Source organism: Gavialis gangeticus, unplaced genomic scaffold (genome assembly GCF_001723915.1).
Source record: "Gavialis gangeticus isolate Ggan-Ray unplaced genomic scaffold, GavGan_comp1, whole genome shotgun sequence".
In the NCBI taxonomy this organism is placed as follows: domain Eukaryota; kingdom Metazoa; phylum Chordata; order Crocodylia; family Gavialidae; genus Gavialis; species Gavialis gangeticus.
In genome coordinates, this window is record NW_017729025.1 from 74,141,222 (window position 1) to 74,165,187 (window position 23,966).

Here is a 23,966-nt window from a genome sequence, read left to right on the forward strand (position 1 = left end):
TGAAGTACTAACTGTAAGCAAGTTGCATCTTACTGTAAAAATTATTTTTAATTTAATAGAGTTCTGGTAACTATTTAGTAGAATAGATTTTTTTCACTTCCGGTTTGTTGGCCTAGTTTTTCCTTGGTAAGTTTGGCAAAAGTTGGTCATTTCCATTGGCGACACATAGGGAATGCATGCAAGTGCATGTGCACTCGCTGGAAATGCCAGCCATGAAACTGGAAGTGCACTTCTGGTTTCACTGCTAGCTTGGCAATCCATCACTGGGGGGCACCCCCCTCCCGCGGTTGGCTATCGGCCACTGGGGGGGACCCCATCCTCCCCCATCAGTAATCTGGTGCCCCCCCAGACTCAGGAGGCATGAGTCACCCGTTCATTTCTATTCTATCCCACTGAGTGTATTTTAATATAGTGAAACTTTGCATCTAATTTTATTTTTGTTATTTTTTTAAAAAGCATATTTCATTTTACTGTCAGTGTGCATTTTTGTTTTGGAGAGTTCACAAATATTTAGGAAGAAACAAAACAAACTTTACAAATAAGCTCTTCATCATCAGAGCAGTCAGGGTTATGATTATTGAGAAAGTGTTGCTAAAATTAGTTTGAACAGTATATTACCTTCCAAGCTAACCAACTGAGAGAACCAAATAAATAAATAAACAAACCTTGCCAGTTGTTCAGTACATGGGATGAAAGTGAAGTCTTCCATTTCTCTATAGTGACCCATCAACTGAAGTAGAACCTAGGTATCTGTATCTTATCATGCAACTACAAATGCAGCTGCTAGTCATAAAATAAGTTGACCCATTCATAATTCCAGCCATAATATTTGACTCAGTGGCCTCTTGCACTGGTGAATTCTATTATGTACCACATTCATTTACTTTTATTTGTTCTTAATTTATTAACCAATACTTTCAGTTTGTATAAGCCATTTATTTGCTTTTGTTTTATGAATCTAAGAAAGGAGAATTTGTTCTTGTATACCCTTCAAATTCTTGCATTTTAATCAATTCCCCCCTGGGTGCAACCTGTTCCATTCTAAATAATTCCAGTTTTGCATTGTGGTAAATGTTACCACATGACTAAGAATGTATTCAAATCTTCTGACTTACGTATTTTCATGCCTTTACTCCAAATTATACAAATATAGTCCAAGCTTCATGGGTTTTGTCCCTTCAAATTCTATGGCAATATGCAAAAACAGAGTTCTTGAAATATAATATTTAATTTCACTCAAATCTTGAATGCTCACAGCTCTCAAGTACTGTTCAGTGTTCTTTCTTAAATAAGTGGGAAAGAAGTTGAGAGACAGAAAAACGTTATAAAATTAATTCAGGTAATTCATTCTGGAATTCACGATACCAGATATCTCAGATAGCTGAGGTAAACTACAAATGTGCATATGAACTCACTGGCAAAACTTTTTCCTTATGTGGCTTGTTTATGTAAAGTCTAATATATAATGTGTTTGAATTCCATTAAAAGCCTTTGTTGCTAATCTTAATGGAACACAGAGAGATGCCTCGAACTCAGATCAGTGTGGTTAGATTGCTGTAGGTTGAGGTTAGATTGTTATAAAACTTATTATACGGATGGGATCTATTTGGTCCCCTTTGTTATTTTGGAAAGAATACTTTCTGCATATATGACCTATAAAACATTCTTATTGACAGGATATGCTAGTGCTGAAAGATACATGACCAATGGCATTTTATAATTTATTGATTGAGTTTTATGTAAAATCATGAACACTTGGACAAACATTGGCCATCATGGTTAGTTAGTATCATTTTCCTTACTACTGTATTTCTGCAAAAAAGTGTGTTCATTTTATAACCCTATTAGAGACCCTTTAATCCATTTTATAATTATTTTTATATCAATTTACATAATGGATACATAACTTTGTAAATACAGAAAAAATGTTATGTTTATTTTAAGGGATTGTTTTTGACTGAACATTAGAGATCAAAAAATTCTGTCTGTCCTTTTAGTCTAAGAAGAGATTTGACAGTGCAAACATTTCATTATTACTTAAGTACATTATTAGTTATATGTTGTTTGCATTACTGCAACACTTAGAGATCCCATTAGAGATTACAATTCCCATTGTCATAGTTTATAATCTGCAACAGTCATTAACTTCAGGGGTGTACAATCAGTCTTTTAAAATTAAAGAGCCAATGCTGGGAAGAAGGTAGTGGTATTTATCCTGAGGCTTCTGGCAGACATTACACTTAAGACGTGATTAACCAGTTCATCACATCTTAAGTAGTAACCTGGCCACATGTTAACACAATTAACAGCATAGTAAAAGAAAGAATAAGCCACAAAGTTATTACAAAAAATGTGTGTCATAACTTTGTGGCTGATTCCCTTAACACCTTAAATTGAACATGTGGCCAGGCTTATCTTCACTCCAGCCTTTGGGACACATTAGAAGGTGGGAATGGGAGCTGATTGGGACTCCCAGCCTAAAGCATGACTCAGAGTTGAGGGGGTCCAATGTGCTTCTAAGCCTGGAAGTCCTAATCAGCTGCCAGATCCAGCCTCAGATGTACATCAGAGCCAAAGACTCTGGTACACCCCTGAGACTGGGAGTGGCAGTCAGGTGATCAGCACCTTGGTGGCTTATTGAAACCCTGGACACCAATGTGCTCCCAAGGCTGGGAGCATGGATCAGCTGACTGGCTTGCTGCTTGTCACCTGTGTCTGCAATTTGGTGCAATTGGGATCTGCTCCCTGGTTCCAGAAACACGCCTTTTGGAGGGGAAGGAGACAGAGGGAGAAAATTGAGCTATGGGATATTGATGGACTTGTTGGATATCTGCCAACTTGTTAAAAACCTTCCTGCAACAAAGATGATGCTCTTTTAAACATCATCTTTTTTGTTGCAGATCCACAGTTTTGAAGCCATATTGGCCATTTAGTGAGACAAAAATCCTGAACATACGGCTGCAGGTAGCTGTCCCACTTTATCTGATGTTTTACTGGGACAAAAATAATATCTGGCAAAAAATTTCTGAGGGAGTTGGAAATCTCAATAATATTGGTCTTCGTCTACATTTAAAAGTCTACTTGCTTAGATATACTACTGGCCTCCTTAGAAATTGTTCTAGTGGCAAAAGTTTGTAAGTTTGTAAATTTTGTTATCCTTCTAAGAAGCCAAAGTAAAGACAGGCTTTTTTAATTCCCATTCTAGAACAAAAAAATTCACTTATTAGTAGTTAATTTTAATTTTAAAGTGCCCTGAGTAAAGTTCAACAGAGGCAACAGGCTATTGGACTTTTACAGAGACTGTATTTAAAAGTGAAAATAAGAAAAAATAAGTATTTTCTTATAATGGCCTTTAAAAATCCCATTTGTTCAGCAAAATGATTTTTTTCTACATTATAATTTTAAACAACTGAGATTAAGAGGTTTTATTTATTTAGTATTAATAAACAATTAGAAAATATATCTTTGTGTTTGAAAATAGTGCAGTACACTGCGTTTACATTCTCCAGCCAACTTTTACAGTTGAGCTACTGGACTGGTGTTAACCAAATAAATTACTAATTTGAAAACTGTCAAAGGGGAATCTTAAAGTTCTTATCTCCTACTGAAATTGTTCAGACCAAGGACTTTAAATATATTTAACCCCAACTAAGATTCCATGTACCTCCTTTAATCTTTTAAAAACTCAGTAGTTTATATAGGAATGTTTCCTAAACATAGTTCAGTAGTTTTCAACCTTTTTTTTATTTGCGGATCCCTACACATTTTTCAGTGGAGGTGTGGACCCTCTTGGAAACTTCAAATGGAAGTGTGGACCCCTTTGAATTGTAAGTGTAGGTATTCACATACTTTTGATTCATCACAGTTATCTTGGACATAGGGGGTCCTCAGACCACAGGTTGAAAACCACTGGCATGGAGGCTCATCTTGCTCACTGAGGTTGTACAAGTATAACGGAGGCTCAGTTCTGGCTCCCTGTTTGTAACGTACCTTTGTTTCTGAAATTATCAGAGTAAGTTCATATAGGAATAGGTGAATAACTAGAAAATATGGTATATGGCAGTGTACTGCAGCTGGTTATTTAGACAATCCTTTGCTTTTATAAAAGTGTTTTTCACTTTTTGAGAGCTGGCTAGTGATATGTTTACTCCTAACTATTTTTTTTTTTATTCCATAGCATCCAAGACTCTTATAAACAGTATGCTACGGGACCCTTCTCAGATTCCAGATGGAGTTCTAGCAAATCAGGTCTATCAGGTATTAATCACAGCCATCTTTTTTTCAGTGGCAATGCTGTTATCTGCCTAGCAGAGTAAAGGATTTTAAACCTCATTTAATTACTGTCATCATAAACTATCACTGAGGTCAGGGTGCACCATAAATGGCAATGCAATATTTGTGAGGAGAGCATTTCACTTTTTAATAGCTTGCTTTTATAGTGAATAAAAAGCATGCAATTTTTGTTTTCTGTGATTAAATCTGAACAGCCTTCGATAGCCTTTTTGAGGAAAAGTAATTACTGTTTTTAAGATACTGTTTAACTATAATAGTTTTGTAGTTGCCTATCAGTATACTACTTCTCTTATTTGTCTGCAGTGTACTGTGAATGACTGTTGTTATGGACCACTGGTGGACTGCATCAAACAGTATCCTTTCCCATAAAATTTTAGGTGCACAATTGACGAGCTTAGACTCTGTGGAGGAGATGTGTCTAGCTTTAACCTGACATAAAGTTCTGCTTCACAAAACACATTTCATACTCCTTTATTTTATATTCAATCAACTAGAGGGTCACTTCAGACCTTTCTCTTATACTGTTTTAACTAAAATCAGATAGGCCAAGGAAAGTTGTCAGTTTAGTAGCTGTACATCCATATGCCTAGTTGAAACCTCTTTGTATTTATTAGATGAAATGCACATCTTTCCTTAAATAAAGCCATTGAGTTTTATTGACACTGTAATATTACAATATTGTTAACTAATTTGACATTTTATTTGGATTTTTCAAAGTTCAGTTTAAGTACTGATCGATTAAAGTTTTAAAAGCTGTATCTGCCATACCTGTGCAGCTCTGTCTCCTCTTCTTAAAGGAAGCTGGGAAATAAGGATAAAGGGGAACTATTTTTAATGAGACATTAGAGAGCATTCCAGAGTGAACAGAGTAGGGATGTAGTATCATTTTTGTTAAAAAAAATATTTGTTTAACCTCCTCTAATTATATTGGTTAAAGGATTAACCAATAACCCAGCGGCTTGGACACGGCTGCTGCTGGGAGCTGCTTCTGGCTCCCGGGGCCCTTTGACAGAGGGTTTGTCGGGGAGGAGGCAAGCCCAGCCAGATAACATGGACCCATGTAAAGCCCTGTGCTGGGAGGGAGGGAGCACCTGTGAATGATCAGCTAATTGCTTAACTGATGAGTCGGGCTGCTCACTGTTTTCTTCTTAGGCTATGTGTACTAGTCCCCCTCTCCCCTCCCCAGTCCTCCTCCCCTCATCTTTGCTCCTCCGTTCCTTCTTCCTGGCCCCCATGCAGCTTCCTTTCTCCCCTTCCCTGCCAGACTGCACCCACCCCCAGCTAAACCATAACCAGTAAGCTAACCAGTTAACACTGCACTTATCGGTTAAATGATTAATTGTTTAACCTTTCACATCCCTAGAACAGAGTTCAAAGGAACCTCAGCACCTTAGTATCAGTAGCAGAAAGGGGACCCATAAAATACTGAGTACTGGGCTTGTGTTTGGATAGTAGCCACACTAATATTGGTCACATGAACCTGGAAGGACCAACCACAAAATTGGAGCCTGGCACCAGGTCTGCAGGTTTAAGAATAGGTTATCTTCCTCTTAGCCACACAGTTTTCAGCGGAAATTCTGCCAAATTTAGGAAAGGCTGTGAATTTTACCATGTGAGAGTAGGTCAGGGGGTTGGCAACAGTTCCTGCAAGTTTTGCATGGGAAACCACTGACTACTGTTACTTCCTGCAGGAGACAGGTCTCTTCCAGCACATTTTACAGTCATGGTGTATGTAGCTGTTAGGAAAAGAGGCAGTTTTTATTGCATCATATTCAGGTTTACTATGTGTATTATTTAGTAAGGATTCAGTCCTGTTCTCTCTAACTTTAATTGGAGCAGGACAAGATTTCAAATATATGTTTTAATTATGTGATTTGCAGATTCACTGTGACTATTACAAGAAATACAATGACACACAAGTTTATTAATTTGATATGGTCATAGCTGTTTTATCCAAAGCTGTAATAGCCAAAATGTGGTGGTATATGAGTTTTGTGTTCTTGTAACAAATCTGGATGTACTCTTCTGGTGTTTATATGCGAATAAATGCATTATTTTAAGTATCTTTACCTATAGTAAATTGCTAAAAAAAAGTACATTTTTTTACAACCTAGAAAGTTCCATCCCTTTTTTCAAATAAGCCTACATAACAAAATATGGTGTTATTAGGACTAATGAAAAATTAGTCAACCCTGGTTGTTACAGGAAAGTACAGTGATATTTAGCTGTGTGAATGCATTATCTGTGAGTACATGTTGCTGAATTAGATGTTAATTTTAAAGCACATAAAATAGTTAAAAATCAATTTAAAGTTAAGGTTTTAAAAGCATAATGTCTTCTGAAGGATTGCATATTGATTTTAAATATAACTATCTAATTATATATGCATGGACTAAAGTATGAAGTCAACCTCTTTGTAAATGCCAGGAGGCTATTTTTCAGTAATAGTTCAGATGCTTACGGGAAACTAGGCTGCTGGATTGCACGAGTTGGAAAATGGCTTGTGAGGTTATTTACAAGTTTTGCCCCATGGTCACTGCCATACATCAATAATAGGTATTATTATAAACTAAGTCTAAGTGTTTCTGCTTATGGTGCATTATAAATTCTGTTTGCAGTATTTGTCCTATATTTTTGCCATCATTCATTTTCCTTTTTTGGCTCTGTCATTGCCAGTATGGTTTAAGGTAGTACATGATTTCAATTGATAGAGAAAATGATGTATATATGTATAAAGTGATTATTTATGATTACTTTTCTTGCAATTTAACAGTAAAAGCTGGTAAAAAAATAGTGTAACTGATTATAATGGTAAGGCTTTCTGAAAGTTATGTCAGTATAAGATATCCTAAACAGAATTTGGAATTGTTTTAAAATTTCAGTTACAGATTCTCCTTTTATAGAAGCTTCCAGTCAAGAAGAATGTGGAAGTACTAGCAGTGCACCTCTGGGCAGAGAAATTGGGGTTATCCAGTTTTATGCATTGCATATATTAGTAATAATGACAAATTTTGATCACACATTGTCAGTGGAGTGGCAAGATTGCGGATACTACACTAAAATACTTAATTTTGTCCTATCCAGTATACTGTTGTTTATGTAACCAAATCAATTAAAAGGCCCTTTTGTTATAGTGAGATGCATCAGTTGGCTTCAGTACGTATCTTAAAAGAATGAACTATTTTAGGGAGTAAAGAACAAAATCCAAGTTCTTTGTACTTGGAGAAAAAAATCATTGAATTCAGTGGGAACTTTGCCTAAATATGGTGCCCAGAACCAGCCTGTAATTCAATAAATCCATTTCTAGCTTAATAGGAATGTATTTTTCTCGGACAGTTTTTCATTCTTTTCTTTAAAAATGTAGTAAGGAATTACAGCTTCTGAGGATACTGAGAAAACTTGTTCATTATATCTGCATTTTCTCATTTCCAAGTCTGTTTTATATTTGTTCTGTTTCAGAGACCAGCATCATTTTTAAGAAATAACTAATGGCCTTGACTTTGGGGTACCCAACTTCACATATCATAAAGTGGACTGATTATGGAAAATACTAACCCATTCCCCTTTCAAAATCAGACCCCTTTGAGAGGTCTCAACCTGTGCACCTAAATCATTGATCATTCAACAGATATATAGGCTAGTATGTTTTAGTGTGAATTATTCTAACTGTAATACTGTTCTGAACTTCGCTATATTTCAAACACCTTTCCTTTCTTAACTGAAAACCATCAGTGCTATTGGACATGAACATGAAGTCTTGCTACGAGAAATGCTTCTGAAGAAAAATCTCTCTTTCCTAGGTAAGACTCTATTGTAGAATCTAACCTATGATACCTTAGCTTCAAAGATCTCAGTGACTGTTTACTTAAGAAAAAAGAAGCTTCTGCCCACATTGTATTATGTAGTAAAGGAAGAGTAAAAAATGATTGATGCTGTACATGTTATCTTTTATTGATTTAGAACTGAGGAGGAACTCAGTTACCTAATACCCTATATATACAGCACATGCACAGATTTGCAATTAATATTTTATAGAATAAGTAGCTGAAAAAAAATGCTTTAATATCTGCTGCAGTATTACTTTTGGTGTCATGAGATATTAGCCATAATCTTGCCCTTATGAGATTTAGAAGAAAGCATAAGAAATATTAGCTTCAAAATGCTTTATGTTTTAAAAAAACTGCTAGAAGAGTTCACATGTTTAGCTACATATGCAGTTTTTCGTGATATTTTTTAGCTAATGCACTGAATCTTGCCCCATTCTCTATTTTTAAAGTTATTTTAAGGATTTATTCTAGAAGATGTTACCATGATACTAGTTTTTTTCTCTCTCTTTTAAAACAAGTTAAGCAGAATATATTAATCATTATTAAATGCAATGTATGAACCTTTAAAATAATTTATTATAAGTTAAGATAGAAATTTTAGGAATAGGAAATTATGTGGTGAGATGATATTGAAATAAGACGCATACAACATTTGCCTATAGTAAAAGGTGGTAGTAGAAATTTCTGGTGTTGAAGAGTCACATAACATGTTAGTTTTGTCTGTCACCAACAGCCTGTCTGAAGCAAATAATACCATATATCCACAAAAATGAACAGAAAATAGGATGATGGATACCAAATAATATGTATTTCTCCAAAGCTAATCATGCCAATTTTTTTTCTGTTGTAGGATAGCAATCTTAGTGGATGAAGGAACTGAATAGAACATAGTAGAATAGGAAATCGGAGACAGTTGAGAAGATATAATTAAAATAGAACATGATCTTACAAAATTAAAAAAACTGAACCAAAATCAATAAATATTATGATACAAAAATATAGAACTGAAGGATAACGGCAGGCAGTAGTTAGTTCAGAATAGGAGTTACACATTTTAAATTGATGAACTGTATAATTTACTCTTGTCAGAAAAATAAAAATAAAACAATGCATAGTTTCTTGGTGTTTTCTAGATGTTGTATTAATGCGTATTTAGTAAATGAAATAACTAAGGCTTTGTCATAGCCTCACTCCAGCTACTATGCAGTTGCTCATATGTTACAGTTAAAAAAAAAAAACAAAAAACCCTTTGATTATAAGCCTTCCTGAGTTTTGACATCCCTCAAGCTTAAAAATAACATTCTGTAATATGTCCATGGTCACACAGTAAATCCGTATTGGAAACCAGAGCTAGAAAATACATCATGTTTCCTAACCCCACGGCTAATCCACTAAATCAGGGGTTGGCAACCTTTAAGAGTAACGGTCTCTTGCTTTCAACCTGGCCATCTCTATGGGTTCCTAATCCCTTCTGCAGTGCCTGAGTCCTCCCTGCTCTGTGCTGAGGGCTCCTGTCTCTCTTTCATGATCCTCTACTGCAGCTTCTGCTTTCTGATTAAAGAATGAGAGACAAAATACAGAGAACCTGGATTCTTCATAGGGTCAGATTCCTTGCCTGACCCTACCCACTTGTAGAGATCAAGATTTGAAAACCATCAGGTGAACCACTGAGGGCTTATAGCCACAATAAACAGCTGCACATAATGCAGATGTGCTCCAGTTGTTTTCTGTAGCTTTTATTTCAAATGGCACTCCTTGTGTTAGGTGTGTGGGACTACTGATGAACTCCAGCTGAGTGGAGAAGCTACACCTATCAAAGTAAAAGCTGCAGCAATCCACTGCAGCTTGTCCTTACTTCGGCAGTCCACTGTAAATAAGCAGGTTGTAAATCATCCTCACACAAAAAATCTGTTTCTGCTACATTTCACTGAGAATAGTTAACATTGAAAAAATTTTCTCTATAAACAGAAGTGTTCAAAATAAGACTAGAGAATCTAGAAATTTCTACTGAGGCTAAAACTAACAGCAACTTTTACTGTGCCATATATCTCACCAACTGTAATCCTACAGCTAGAGCCTGTGGAGCCAAACATACGGCCCTGAGACTGGATCTTGCCCGTGGAGCCATTCTCTATGGCCCTCAGGGCTACTGATGGTCTAGGAAATTTGAGGGTGGAGCACACTGCTGAATCCAGAGCTGCAGCTGTTGGGGACGGGGTGGGAAGGCATGACTGCAAGTTGTGTTACCAGTTGGCCTGCCACTGCTTGACCCACTGCCTCTGCCACTGGCCCTGGCATCGCTCCTTCCCCAGACACAGAACATGAGGAGCTCTGTGGTGTAGATCTGGCAAAGGGAATAGGGTGAGCTTGACACTGTTGTCCTAGAGGGAGTCATCTCCCTTGCTTTTCAAATACAATTTAGAAAAAATACTGTGGCAGTGCACTTGTAGTGCCTGCCACTTTAAGGGCTGAGTGAAGCAGCCAGCAGGTGCTTGATTGTGGCAGTCATTTTAAAACACTGGCTGCGTATATAAACAGCAGTTTGCTGCTGGCAGCTAGGCAGAAACATCGCCTGGCTGAAAGGCTGTACAAAACATCTAGGAGGTAAGGGCAAGAGCTTATGGGGATGGCTAGAAGGCTCTTGGTTCTGGGAATGATCTAAAACTCCACCCTGCCAGGGATGGGTGGCCTGGTGGGGCTCCTGGTGGTGCAGGAGTCCCCAGGAAATGCCAGGCCAGTTACCACCCTGGTGAAAGGTGGGTCAGGGTGCCTTAACCCCAAGCCCCAACAACACTGGGTACAAGGGGGCCAGACACAGCTATGGCCACCTGAGCCTCCACAGGGGAGAGAAGCCTAGAGTCCCAAAGGAGGGGATAGATGTGTAATCCCAGAGAGGGGGTGGTAGTGAGGGCCTGGAAGAGGGTTGAGTAGGGCTGAGGGTCAGCCTAAAGAGCAACCCAAGGGGGTGTGCTGAGTAGGGCTGTGGGACCTCCTGAAGGGCAGCACATGGGCCAACCCCCAGGAGAAGGACTCAGTTGTGAAGATGATGAGAGGACCCCAGGGAGGGGCATGGTGCAGAGGCCCTAGAGAGGGCATAGTAGGAACCCCAGGGGTGGGCCAGAGAGAGGCCATGGGAGCAGTGTGGGCCAGAGAGAGGCCGAAGGAGTAGTTTGGGCCAGAGGCCAAGAAGTGGGTGGGGAGGCTCAGCCAGAGCGTGAGGGGCGAGTCCTGACACCAGGAAGTCTTCCACCACTAGGAGGCTGAGTGTGGGTCAAAAGTAAGACCTGTAAAGAGCACAATGACCTGCTGCTCCAGGGGGGGGTGTTAGAGTCCCTGTGAGACCCTGGAGCACCAGTCATGGTGTGGGGTGTGAGTATCTTGTGGATGCCATCTGCAAGGAATGGGCTGCAGTGTAGGATGGTTTGGAGCTGCAAATAGCGCCCACTGGCATCAGGGCATGTAATGGGCAGTCTCCTGCATTTTCCACCAGGTTATGGGAACAGCAAAGTTGTGGTAAGCAAGACTGGGCGGACTGCCCCATAGAGACAGGTGGGTGGGCCAGCGTGAGACCCGGCCCCAAGCACATCCCCTATCACAAATACTCATTTCCACTATCCACAAATCTGCTATGAGGAAGACAGGCTGCTTCTTTATTGTATATACACTTGAAACTTATCTTAATCTTCCTATTTATCTTTTCTTACTTCCACATAAAGTCTAGAAGTCCATCTTCATCTCTTCCACACTGTCTACTGGTCACTGATCTGAATATGGCATACAGCTGCCAGTTTCTTCCTTGATCTTCCTTTTCCAGCAAGTCATAGTTACCAACAACTGGCCAGATGCACCCAGTATGCATGTTGTTCTGCTTGGTCTGCATCACATCTGATTTATTTGCAAAACACTTCTGGCCTTTAAAATCAGCTGAGAACCATCTGCTAACAAAATCAAGATCTTTATCTTGTGTTACATTCAGATGCAAAGCACACTTGAATTTAGCTTCATTCTGCCTATCACCTTCCTCATATAAAGAATCAGAAAGTTTAAAAGGACCTTAAAGGTGTTACAATCCAACTGCCTGCACAGGTGCAGGATGCATTATTTTTACATTACCCCAAATACCTACCCAGCCTCTTCTTCAAACCCTCCATTGAAGAATATAAGTCCATTGGATAGCTTGTTCCATTATGTTTCTGTTCTGACATTTTTTTCCTGAGATTTATTCTAAATCCTCTGCTTCAATTTGAATCCAGTGCTTGGTGTCCTGCTCTCCGGGCAAATAAGAGCAGTTATTCTCCATCTTTTTTATAGTAACCTTTAAAATATTTGAAGCCTGCTGTCATGTTCCCCTTTGGGCCATGTACTGGAATGTCATGTTCCAATATTCAGTTTCTACTGGAAGAGTTGCTCTCCTAGTAGAAGCTACGAGTATACAAATGTTCAGGATTTTTCTCCCAGGGCAAAAATGGTCACTCTGGGAGAAAAATAAACCAGAAACAACCAATTTAAAATTGTTTCTGGGAGAGTGACAGTCTGTACAGTTTCCTTCCTGAGAGAAGCTGCAGCATAGTCTTGCAGCATACCAGGATGCTGTGCTTTCAGCCTCTCCCCCCTATCCCCTTCCAAGGGAGACAGTATGTCACTTGGTCTGGACTTTACTGCTCCAGATGAGGAGGGAGCAGAACACAACCCCTTCTCAACCTGCACATTGTGCTGTACGTAGGTAGAGACAGGCTGAACAAGAGCAGTCTAGGTCAGCCAATCAGGGCTGCCCTGTGCAATACTGTCATCTTTTTCCAGGCAAACTAAGGGAGCCTGCAGAGCACACTGATCCCCCTGGCTCCACAGAATGAGCACTGCAAGATTTCTGTGCTCCTCATCAATCTATATAGGCATCTCCATGTATGTTTTTTCTCCAAGGAAAATAAACCCAGGACAATTCTCCCAGATAATCTGAATGTGTGTACTTAACCTTAATCTCCTTTTCATCAAACCAAACATACCTAGCTCTCTCAAACTCTTCTAATAGAACTTACATTCCACCCCCCTTATTATCACTCTGTCTCCAGTTTCCCCATACAGTACTTAAGTTGAGGTCACATAGAGTGATGCTGTTATATCTTGCAGTTATAATTCTGATAATGCAGCCCAAAATTGCCTTTTTTAATGACTGCATCAGATTGCTGAGTCATGATATATTTGTGATCCACTGAAACAGTCAGTCCTTCTTGCCAGTGTTTCCCTCTATGCAGTCAGTCTCCATTCTGTATTCTTGGTCAGTTGTTTCTACTTCCTGAGCCATGACAGCCTACATTTTCTTCATGGGATGTCATTTTGTTGTCTAGTTCCCATCTCTCTCTTCTGTCAAGAACAGCCTCAAAATTGGGATGCAGAAGGGTCTAGAAAATGCCTAACATATAGTCTGGTGGTTAAGACACTTAGTTGGGAAGCAGGAGCTCTATGTCCAAATCCCCTCTGAGTGAGAGAAGCCTAGAATTTGGGTATGTACCCTAACCACTAGGCTGTTGGACTAAAATATGGGAAGCCATGCTCTTCCTCTAGCTATAAGAACATAAGAGCTGCCTTTTACTGGATCAGAACATGTGTCCTTCTTGCCCAGTATCCTGTGCAACACAGTGGCAGAGAGTGGATGCTAAAAGGAAGAGTTTTTTCCACTGTTCCTCTCCCACTTGCAGCCTCCACCATTTAAGGTCCAGGAAGTTCTGATTCAGAGTCTGTACCCCTACCTTTCATAGCTTCTGATGCATTTTTCCTCCAAAAATTTGCCCAGTCCCTTTTCTGAATCTGGTTAGCATCTAAGATCTGCTAGTCATGGTGTTTCTACAACTAAATTTCAGGTCTTACCTGCCCTTATGCACATACCTAGGCAACCCTGTTTTTCTGCATACCTGCTTGGCCATAGTGCAGTCCTACTGAGCATTCTCATTAGCCATGTGCACACAACAAAAATGCCCAAGACTATAGTTATACAGCTACATCCATGTCAGTTAGGTGCTTAAAGTAAAAACAAAATAATCCTAAAAGAATGAGAAGTCAGGAAATATTCGCTAATATTATCTAGAAAGAGAATTAAGAGTACTGAAACTTTTCAGCGTAGATTACAAAAAGGGATGAGAACAGTTATAATTTAACAAAGGTATTTAGAAAATACTGATATGATGGATTATAATTTTACTGTAATATTTATGTAATTTCTCATAAATTACATTCTCATTAAAAATGCCAGTTTCCCTGACTAGTTTGTACATGAGGAAAGAAGGGTTAATAGAGTCCCTGCTAAGTCCCAGAGCTGTCTATGTGAAGGACAAGACAAGTTGGAGCTCCAACATTAACAGAAAATTGAATAACTATGTTGATGCTTTAGAGGGGCTTTGGTACTCATCCTTTAGAAGAGGAGCCTCAGAAGCATCAGGGGAAGCAGACTGAAATAATCATCACAGTGGGCAGAATGGCATGATAAGGGGGCTGTGGGTCTGGAAAGGGTGAAGAGTCTGAAGTGAGCAAACATCTGAGCAACTTTGGTGTGCTCGGTTGATTGGGGCATAAAAACTGCTTCACCCTTTGGAGGGAACAGAGAACCTCTGGATACATGGCCCTTGTCCTAGTAAAAATTTTTTATTTGAAAGGATCTGTCTGTTTTTTTGTTACTTGGAAACATCAGGGTGTACTTCTCCCTATCCAAGAGGTAAAGTTCCTCCCTTGGGAGCTTTCTGAGGCAAAGCCACAGGTAACCTGGGAAGGTCAGAGACTGAAAGGTTGTGATCTTAAAATTAGAAGAAGCCATTGGCTCCCTCCCCCCCGCCCCCGCCCCAAAAGCCATTCCTGGGCTGGCCTCAAGGGGTACTCAGTGAGACCAGAAAATTCCCTGTGGGGGATCCATGACAGTCGAACTAGTTATTCCTACTACAGAATAAAAGTGAATAAACATTAGTGAATAAGTATTATTGGTAGCAGCCTTCAGCTGCAGTTGGAAAGATTAAGTTAAATGGTAGAAAAATTGTGCAGTTCTAGGAACAGTAAGGATGGGAACAGGCTGCTAGGGAAGACTGTGGAATCGCCTTCTCTGAAAAATTCAAGGCTAGACTCATCTATCAAGGATGGTAGAGGGATTAATGAAATCAATCCTGCCACAATGCAAGGGGATAGACTAGATAGCTCACTAAAGGATCCTTCAACTCAAATAATCGCCATTTCTGTGGCCTTGTGCAAGCTTTTGCACTACACAAATCAGAGTTAATTTTTAATGAATCATGACTTAGGAGAGGCATTGACTTCCTCTTTACAGATAAAAAGGCGCTAAGAAATTTGTACCGTCAAATCCAAATTTTTGGCAAATATAAGTTGGGTTTAATTCATCATTGCATAAAATTATAAATAAGGGAGTTAATTCTAAGTGTATTGAAGTATTCCATTTAGTCATGCTTAATTAAAGATTAAGATGTGGTACTTGTTTCTTTCAGTAATTGTGCCTAAACTTCTCAGCATGTGATTTTAGTGTTTCATCAGTATCTAAAAAGATCAGGGTGCTAAGAGCACCCAGATTAACATCTTTCTTTTTTCATTCCTCTTAACACTATTTCCAAGTCCTTAGGAAAACCCTTAGAAAATATACAGATTTTGCATCCTGTCCTTAGACTGTGTGTTAGGTTCCAGACTTAAACTGCCCTATCACCAGTTTCCTTCCTTTTAAAACTTGGGGCACAATAAAACTAATTTCTTGCTACATAAGATGTGCAGAAAATTTCCCAACTTGTAAGATGTGAGCAAGACATATGCCTCTGTGACCAACCTTGGTTATACTGGGAGAAGATACAGGCAGAAGTAAGGGAGTATAATATCATTATACTGATCCTCTGGTATCACAGGGGTCTTAATATTCCTTATATTCTAATGTATACATTGCTGTAACTTATCTGTTTAATTGATGCTTAGAGTTGGTGAGAAAATCTAGCCTGTTGTCTTCAATGTAACCTGTTCTCAGTAATCTTAAACTTCCCTCAGGCTGGAATACTAAGGAGCACCTCTTTTCTGTGAAAAACCCAGTGGGTAAACTCTGCCCTAACTGAAATTTCCAGTGGTCTATGAGTTCATCTTGATGTAAAAGGTTTCTAGTCATATGCTGTCAAAGTAACAAAACCACAGACCCAAAAAGTGGTTGCAAGGCACAAGAGTGAAAAAGTACCACCCTAGCTTTTTGAGGCCCTGGAAGTAGCCAAAGAACCAACAGAAGACAATTTCTGAATTTATGTAACAAATAATGGGCATTTTTCTTTTGCTAATGACCTTGATCTAGTGTTTATCATATCTTCATGTTTCCTACGTTGAATGACCATCATTATATCAGTCTCCTGAGTTCTGGTTCACCCAAGACTGGGTATCTAAAACTGGGAAAGTTATTGGGCCTCAACAGCTTTCCTTGACTTAGTAACCAAAATTGTTTTTTAAAAGCATTGCAACCAAGTCTGCCTCACCATTTCCCCAAACTTTTTTCATGTACACCCATGAATGAGAAGGTGGCAGAATAGACCTGAGTGAGCTTTTGTGGCAAATGATTAAACATTCTGCACTAGTGTTGCAGATCTCTGTGTTCATATAGCAGCTAGCCCAGAGGAGTCCTGGGCCATGACTAGAGCTCTTAGGCATTATGATATGACAAATAATAATGGAACATTAGAACCTCTGAAGAACAACTTTGCCAACCCATACTAGAACCTATAATCAAATCTACCATACTGCCTGAAAAAGAGCATAGAACGCTGTCAGAATCAGTAAAGACATTTGGTCTCAGTACTCCAGTATTAATCTAGATTGCTTTGAGATACTATGGCATATTACTTTTCAAAAAATGAACTCATTGACAGTCTCCACAAAAGCTACAGTCCCAGCAGACTTTGTTAAATAGAGATTTGAGTCTAGTTTGCAAATTAGAACCAAGAAGTCCTCAGTGGGCTATTCCAACTGAAACTGAGTTAGAGAAAAGACTGCATTTGTGTGCCTGCCCAAATCTCATAGTTCTAGATTTTGTGTCAGAGGTCAGAAATTAAGGTGGTCCTGAACTACCATTCACTGGGCTAGTTTAAAGTCCTGCCTTATGCTGTATAGAATAACCTGGAAGACCTGAGAGTATCATTTTAAGCTACTTCTTCGAGAACTACTAGGTTCTTGATGACATGGTAAGGAGCCTGGAAGCAGGGATTTTGTGTCTCAGAGCATCAAAGAGTCTTATCATTCATATTATGAAAAGACAGAGTGAAATTTTATTTTTACTTTTTCAGAACATTTTTTTTTAATTTCCACTTGAAGATTACATTTATGATGTAGGACAGGGATTTTCAACATTTTTTGGTTGGCGGCAAGTCAAGAAACGGGGAGTCTCCTGGCGGCCGGTCAATGGTGGGGAGTCCCCTGCACAGCATACAGCAGCAAAACCAGAAGTGCTGGCAGCTTCTCCACACTGCTGCCGCGTACCCCCTGGAGCCTTTCAACCTGGGGTACCTGGTTGAAAATGCCTGATGTGGAAGGAATTTATTTTACCATTATGGAATTTCCTACAGAATCAGAATTATACCTTCCAGCCTACCCAATTTCATCCACACTCAAGGAATATTATGAGCAGAGTAGCTTGAACATTCCTTACAGTATACAAAAACATTTTTCTAACCTCATGACTTAGTTTTGTGCTGTTGTTGGTTCAATCTCTCTCTATATATATTTTTTAACTAACAAGCAATTTCAAAAAGTATTGTATTAATGAAAGGATTAATGAAAGCCACTAATAATGCTAATATTTAGGATCCTGGCAGTTTAGTCAAAACTCTACAGAGGTCAGTACCAGGAATTGTAAACTCCTGTCATCCAAAAAGCTCTACTTCTTCTTTGAATACCTTGTGAGAGTGTGTATATTTACTAGACTAAACTAATGTCTGTCTTATTTTTCAGCACTGCAGTTACATTCAGAATTATAAAATACCCAAAAAAGGGGTCTTTACTGTTTGTGTTTTGTAGTCAAAACTTTGTTATATCTTACGTGATACAAAAAATGTGAAAATCCGAAGTTGAAGCTAATGTTTCTGTGGCCAAGTTCTGTGTCTGAATATGTATTAATACCTATAAGTAAGTTGGGTAAATAGGCTAAGTACAGACAGTCAAAAAGCCTGAGGCTGCATCAATTCAGTCTTCATAGGTTAGTCTGAGATGCATAGATTGAACCAATAAGCAAGTGAACAGACATTCACTTTTGATTCTGGAATGCAGAATGCTGACCCAGGTCAGAAGCCAGGGGCTCTAAAGCATGCCTCCCTGCTCAGCCAGAGCAGACAGCTTGGGCCAAGCCTAGCCCACTTGCCTGGTGAGAAGAGATTTGCAGGGGAGGTGCAAAGTATCCTGTGATGCTGGAGGACTGTGAGTTAACTTGAATATGGAGGGGATGAGGGACAGAAATTCAGTAAACTGATTTAACCTAAATCAGTTAAGTCTTGATACTACATCCAGGCTTATCTTAAACTGGTTTTGGCCGTTTTGAAAGCAGTTCATGTACAATGAACTTTTGTTGGATTACAGATTTGAACCAGTTTCCAATCATGGTTTGTGCATAAGTTCTGTCCCTATCCATGAAGTCTGTAGTGCTCAGAAACACTTGCCTCAGGAATTCACTGACCTAGGATACTTGCCTTTAAAGTTATTAAACTACAAGAAATGAGCCAAAAAATTCATTATGCATGCTTCGTTTTCCTTTCACCTCCTCTTACAATGGACGTTCCACCCATTTAAAGTAATTCATTTGCCATTCTACTTACTGAGGTTATCTCAAATCTATATTCCAAGGCTCAAGTCCATAGTGAGCACTGGAAGGGCTCCCCCTCATACTGAGCAGAAGTATAGATTAAGGGTTCCAATCACCAGTGAAAGTCCTCTGCTGAAGTACAGTGCAGGTAATTTGTAAATTGCTCCTGACCTCTGATTTAATCTTCTCCTATGTTTGGCTTCCCCTGTTGCTACATGGCTTAAGATAAAGGACTGGGTGGCTAGGAAGATATGGGTCAGGAAAAGAAAAAATAGTTGTTGAGGAGATGTAGCAGCAGGTCAAGACTTGCTTTTTTCAAAAATATTAACCGCATTTGGCTCCCCACTTCAGTGTCCCTCACTTTAGTCCAGAAAACTTGTCCTATACTTTGTGCTGTGCTCAGTTGAGCTGGTATCAGTGGGTGCCTTAAGTATACAGTTGTTCTTGAATCAGATCTTTAAAGGGATGTTTTTATTGTTCATAGATTCATAGATTGTAAGGCCGGAAGGGACCGTTGGGTCCAGCCCCCCTGCACCAAACAGGAAAGATAGCTGGGGATCAGGTGATCCCAGCAAAGTGACTGTCTAGTCTCCTCTTGAAGATTTCCAGGGTAGGTGATTGCACCATCTCTGGAGGGAGCTTATTCCATGGTCTGTACGCCCTGACTGTGAAGAAGTTTTTGCTAATATTGAGCCTGAATTGATCTTCCAGGAGTTTGTGCCCATTACTACTGTTTTTCCCCTCAGGTGCCCTGGTGAACAATTGCTCACCAAGTCCTTGATGTACTCCCCTTGTGTAGTGGTCAGCTGTTACCAGGTCCTCTCTCAGCCTTCTTTTCCTCAGACTGAAGAATCCCAGATCCCTCAGCCTTTCCTCCTATGGCTTGTCTTTCAAGACTCTTATCATATGGGTGGCTCTTATTTGGACTTTCTCAAGCTTGTCCACATCCTTGTTAAAGTGTGGTGCCCAGAACTAGACACAGTACTCCAGCTGCGGTCTCACCAGTGCTCAGTAGAGCAGAAGAATCACCTCCTTGGTTTTGCTGGAGATGCATCGATTGATGCATGCAAGAGTATTATTTGCCCTACTGGCTATAGCATCGCACTGCCAGCTCATATTCATACTGTGCTCTAATATTACCCCCAGGCCCCTTTCATTCATGGTGCTAGTCAGTTTGGTGCCACCAAGCCTGTAGGTGTGTTGGGGTGTTGCTCATCCTGAGGTGGAGCACTTTACAGTTCTCGACATTGAACTTCATCAGATTCTGATCCACCCAACTTGCCGGCCTGTCTAGGTCTGCCTGTAACCATAACCTATCTTCAAGTATGACCATGCTTCCCCATAACTTGGTGTCATCCGTGAACTTTGCCACCCCAACAACCAAATCATTAATGAAGGTATTGAAAAGTAGTGGACCGAGCATCAACCCCTGCCCACGCACTTCTCGCCAGGGCACCTGCTGTCCACTTCTTTCCAGGATGACACAGATCTGGTCATTATGACTCTCTGGGTTGTATCCTGTAGCCGGTTTCTCACCCACCTGATTGTCTTGGAGTTAAGCCCACAATCATCCAATTTTCTCGCAAGGACATCGTGGGATACTAAATCAAAGGCCTTTTGAAAGTCTAGGTATACAATGTCAACCTACTCTCTCGTGTCCTGGTGGTGAGTTACCTGGTCATAGAAAGAGATGAGGTTGGTAAGGCAAGACCTGCCTGTGACAAAGCTATGCTGGCTGTCATTCAGAATCTTATCTTCTGCAAGTTTATTTCAGATAGACTCCTTAATTAATTTTCTAGGATTTTTCCTACGATGGAAGTTAGGCTGATTGACCTATAGTTACCGGGTCCTCCCTCCTGCCCTTCTTGTGGATGGGCGCAACACTGCTCTTGTTCCAGTCCTCAGGGACTTCTCCAGAGTGCCACGAGTTGTGGAAGAGTTTTGCCAGGGGTTCTGCAATGACTTTGGCCAGCTCGTTCAGCACTCTTGGATGGAAATCATCCAGTCCCGCTGACTTGTGTATGTCTAATTTTATTAATTGGTCATACACCAATTCTACAGCAATAGTAGGAAGGTGATTATTCCTACCATGCTTATCCTTGACTCTACCTGACATAGTTTTCCCCTTGGTCCAGTGAAAGACTGAGACCAAGTAGTCAGTCAAGAGTTCAGCTTTCTCCTGGATGCCAGTAACCAGCTTTCCTGAGTTGCTGGGCAATGGTCCCACATTCCTATTTGTTTTCCTCCTGTTCCCTATGTACCTAAAGAAGGACTTCTTGTTGTCCTCGATTCCTGTTACTAATCTTAGTTCAGTCGCTGCTTTAGCCTGTCTTACCTGTTCCCTTCAAATGTGGGCCTCTTTCTTCTTTCTTAAGAGGGCCGTGATTTCCCGTTTTAGCCAAGAGGGCTTCCCAGCACTTCTGTTACCTTTACTCCTCATTGAAATGAACTTCCTTTGTGCTTCAAAGATTGTGTCCTTAAGAAACAACCGCTCTTCATGCATACCTTTTGTCTTCAGTCCCTAGTCCCGCGGCACTTGCCCTACTAATGACCTAAGCTTGTTGAAATTTGCATTTTTGAAGTCCAAGACTTCAATCCTGCTATCCAATTTGTCTGTGTTATGCTGGACAGTGAACATGATGGCTTCATGGTTGCTGTTGCCCAGACTTCCCTCTATATTTAAGTCAGTCACCAGGTCATCCACTTTGGCAAGGACCATGTCTAGCAGAGCGTCACCTCTGGTTGGCCCATGCACCTCCTGAGTCAGGAAGAGCTCCTTGACACAGGTCAGGAAGGATCACGACCGATCCAACTTGGCCAAGAGTTCCTCCCAGGAGATGTCTGGATAATTAAAATCACCCGTGACAGCCTCAGTCAATTCTGGGGTGAACTCCAGATCGAGTTCCTCCCCCTGGTTCGGTGGTCTGTAGTATACACCTACAGTTGGGTCTCTCTTGCCCCCTCCCCTCCACGCAACTTGACCCAGAGGGTTTCAAGCTGTCCATTTTTGGAGCTGATGTCAGCCTCCAAGGAGGTGTACTGCTCTTTCACATAGACAGCAGTGCCTCCACCTTTCTCTCCCACCTGGTCCCTTCTATGCAGGGTGTAGCCCTCTATAGCTACACTCCAATTGTGTGAGGTGTCCCACCAGGTCTCCATAATCCCTACTAGATCATAATGCATACTGGAGAGTAGGATGGCTAGCTCCTCCTGCTTGTTCCCCATGCTCCTGGTGTTAGTATATAGGCAGCTGAGTCCTCCTACTGAAGCCCTCGTCTTCCTGTCTCAATGATGGAGAACTATTCCCTCCACTCCCACAGAAGTGGCTCTCCCAGGGTCCCTATCTACAGGGCTTACTTATATGTTGGTCCCTGAACGTGTTTGAATTTGTGTATCCCCGTCCCACAGCAATCTTAGTTGAAAGCCCTGTCCAGAAAATTGGCCAGCCTGGCCACAAACAGGGACTTACCTTCCTTGTGAGGTGGAACTCCTTCCCAGGAGTTCTCTTTCCCTGAAGTGCATGCCATGGTCAAGGAATCAGAAGCCTTCTTGGTGACACCAGCATCGGGATTGCTGGTTCACTTCCTTGATGCATCCTTCCCTTCTGGGACTGACCTGAAACAGGGGGCACAAAAGAAAAGTTGTTTTTTGTTTAAGCATCTGATTTTGATTTTTCTCAGTAAGAATGAGACTGCATGCATGATTAAATGTGGAGGCCACAATTTTATTAAAAGCCCTTAACCAATGAATACCCACTGCCCAAACTATTCAGGATTGCTATTGAGGATTTCAAATGGCTACCAGTAGCTTTTAGCTCTGCAAACCTGAGGGGGTGGTTATGAGAGCATTTCCTTTTCTACATCCTCAGGCCAGCCTGCCTTCATAACTGTTAGGCTGAAGTTCACAATATTAATGTATCTTCAGTACTTATGGGTCAAAATGATATTTTAAGGAATCACAATAAAATAGTGCCATCTTAATCTGGACGCTTTTCACCCATATCTTGTATAATATGGGTTAAAAAAAGCTACTACTCTCCAACTCTTAACAGGGGTCAATAACTGACATAGTGCTATAGGGAAGTTCCATTACTACAAAGACTAATATTTAAAGCATACTGCAGTTTAAAATATATTGGCACATTATGAAGTAATATTCTAAACAATTAAAAATAAACTGCAGTTGTAAACAGGATAAATGACAAAAACTTGCCTCTTCTTTTTCTGTTGAATATTCACTTTTCTACTAATATGCAACATTCCATAGTTATTAAAGCAAATTAATGAAGTTTTACTGTAAGTGCAAGATCAGCATCTGAAAAATTTATCTCAGACTTATTTTTTGTGTGTGTGGAAATAAATTGATCTGAATTAAGCATTTAATTTATTTAATATATACAAAAATAAAAAACATGCTTAAAATCTAAATTTAAATCCTTAAAATCTGTCATTAAAATGCTATTTAAACTCAAAATTATGACCTTTCAGGATATGCACAAAGTGTTCTAAAACAGAGTTCTGAACATTGGCCATGAAACCACTGTCTTAGGCTGATAAATGGATTGGAAATAAGCTACCCAACAGTGGGAATGGACCATTAATTTTAATCAAAGGTGATGCAGAAAGGGGAAAGGGATGCATGACAATGTCAACAGCCCAGTAGATGTTAAGAGACCACAGCGCCTTCTTGTTAGTTGGTTGTGCCGTTAGTTGAGGTTGGGTGAAGACAGAAAGTCGTGTTTGGAATTGAATGACCTGGTCACTCCAAAATATAATGGAGAAGAGGTATTTTAGAAATACCAATGTAATGGCATTGGAACTCAAGGACAACATTTAGAAAATACTGAAGGCTTTTCTTTAGTCAAGCATTTTTGTTGATTTTTCCACAATTTTGTCTTTTTTGCTCTCAGACTTGGTATTGGAAATCTTCGGGTATTGCTTAAAGAGCTTTGATATCTACACAGGATAAAGCATTATACTTGCACTTAAAACCTGAAGACAATCTATTTTTAAATTTATGTACTGAATTGTGAAACTTGGCAA

General features: G+C 40.0%; 1 protein-coding gene across 3 annotated transcripts in view; it reads left to right on the forward strand.

The window, feature by feature from the left end:
- Positions 1-23,966, forward strand: part of CUNH15orf41 (chromosome unknown C15orf41 homolog) — a 346,277-nt gene that overhangs the window by 89,579 nt on the left and 232,732 nt on the right. For 2 of the 3 annotated variants that reach the window (XM_019518946.1, XM_019518947.1), the window contains exons 6-8: positions 4,178-4,257; positions 4,597-4,646; positions 8,026-8,093. In XM_019518946.1, coding sequence (XP_019374491.1) covers positions 4,178-4,257; positions 4,597-4,646; positions 8,026-8,093 — 198 coding nt within the window. Of the gene's footprint in view, positions 1-746; positions 753-4,177; positions 4,258-4,596; positions 4,647-8,025; positions 8,094-23,966 lie in introns of all 3 variants that reach the window. The other variant, XM_019518948.1, reaches the window with a different exon arrangement.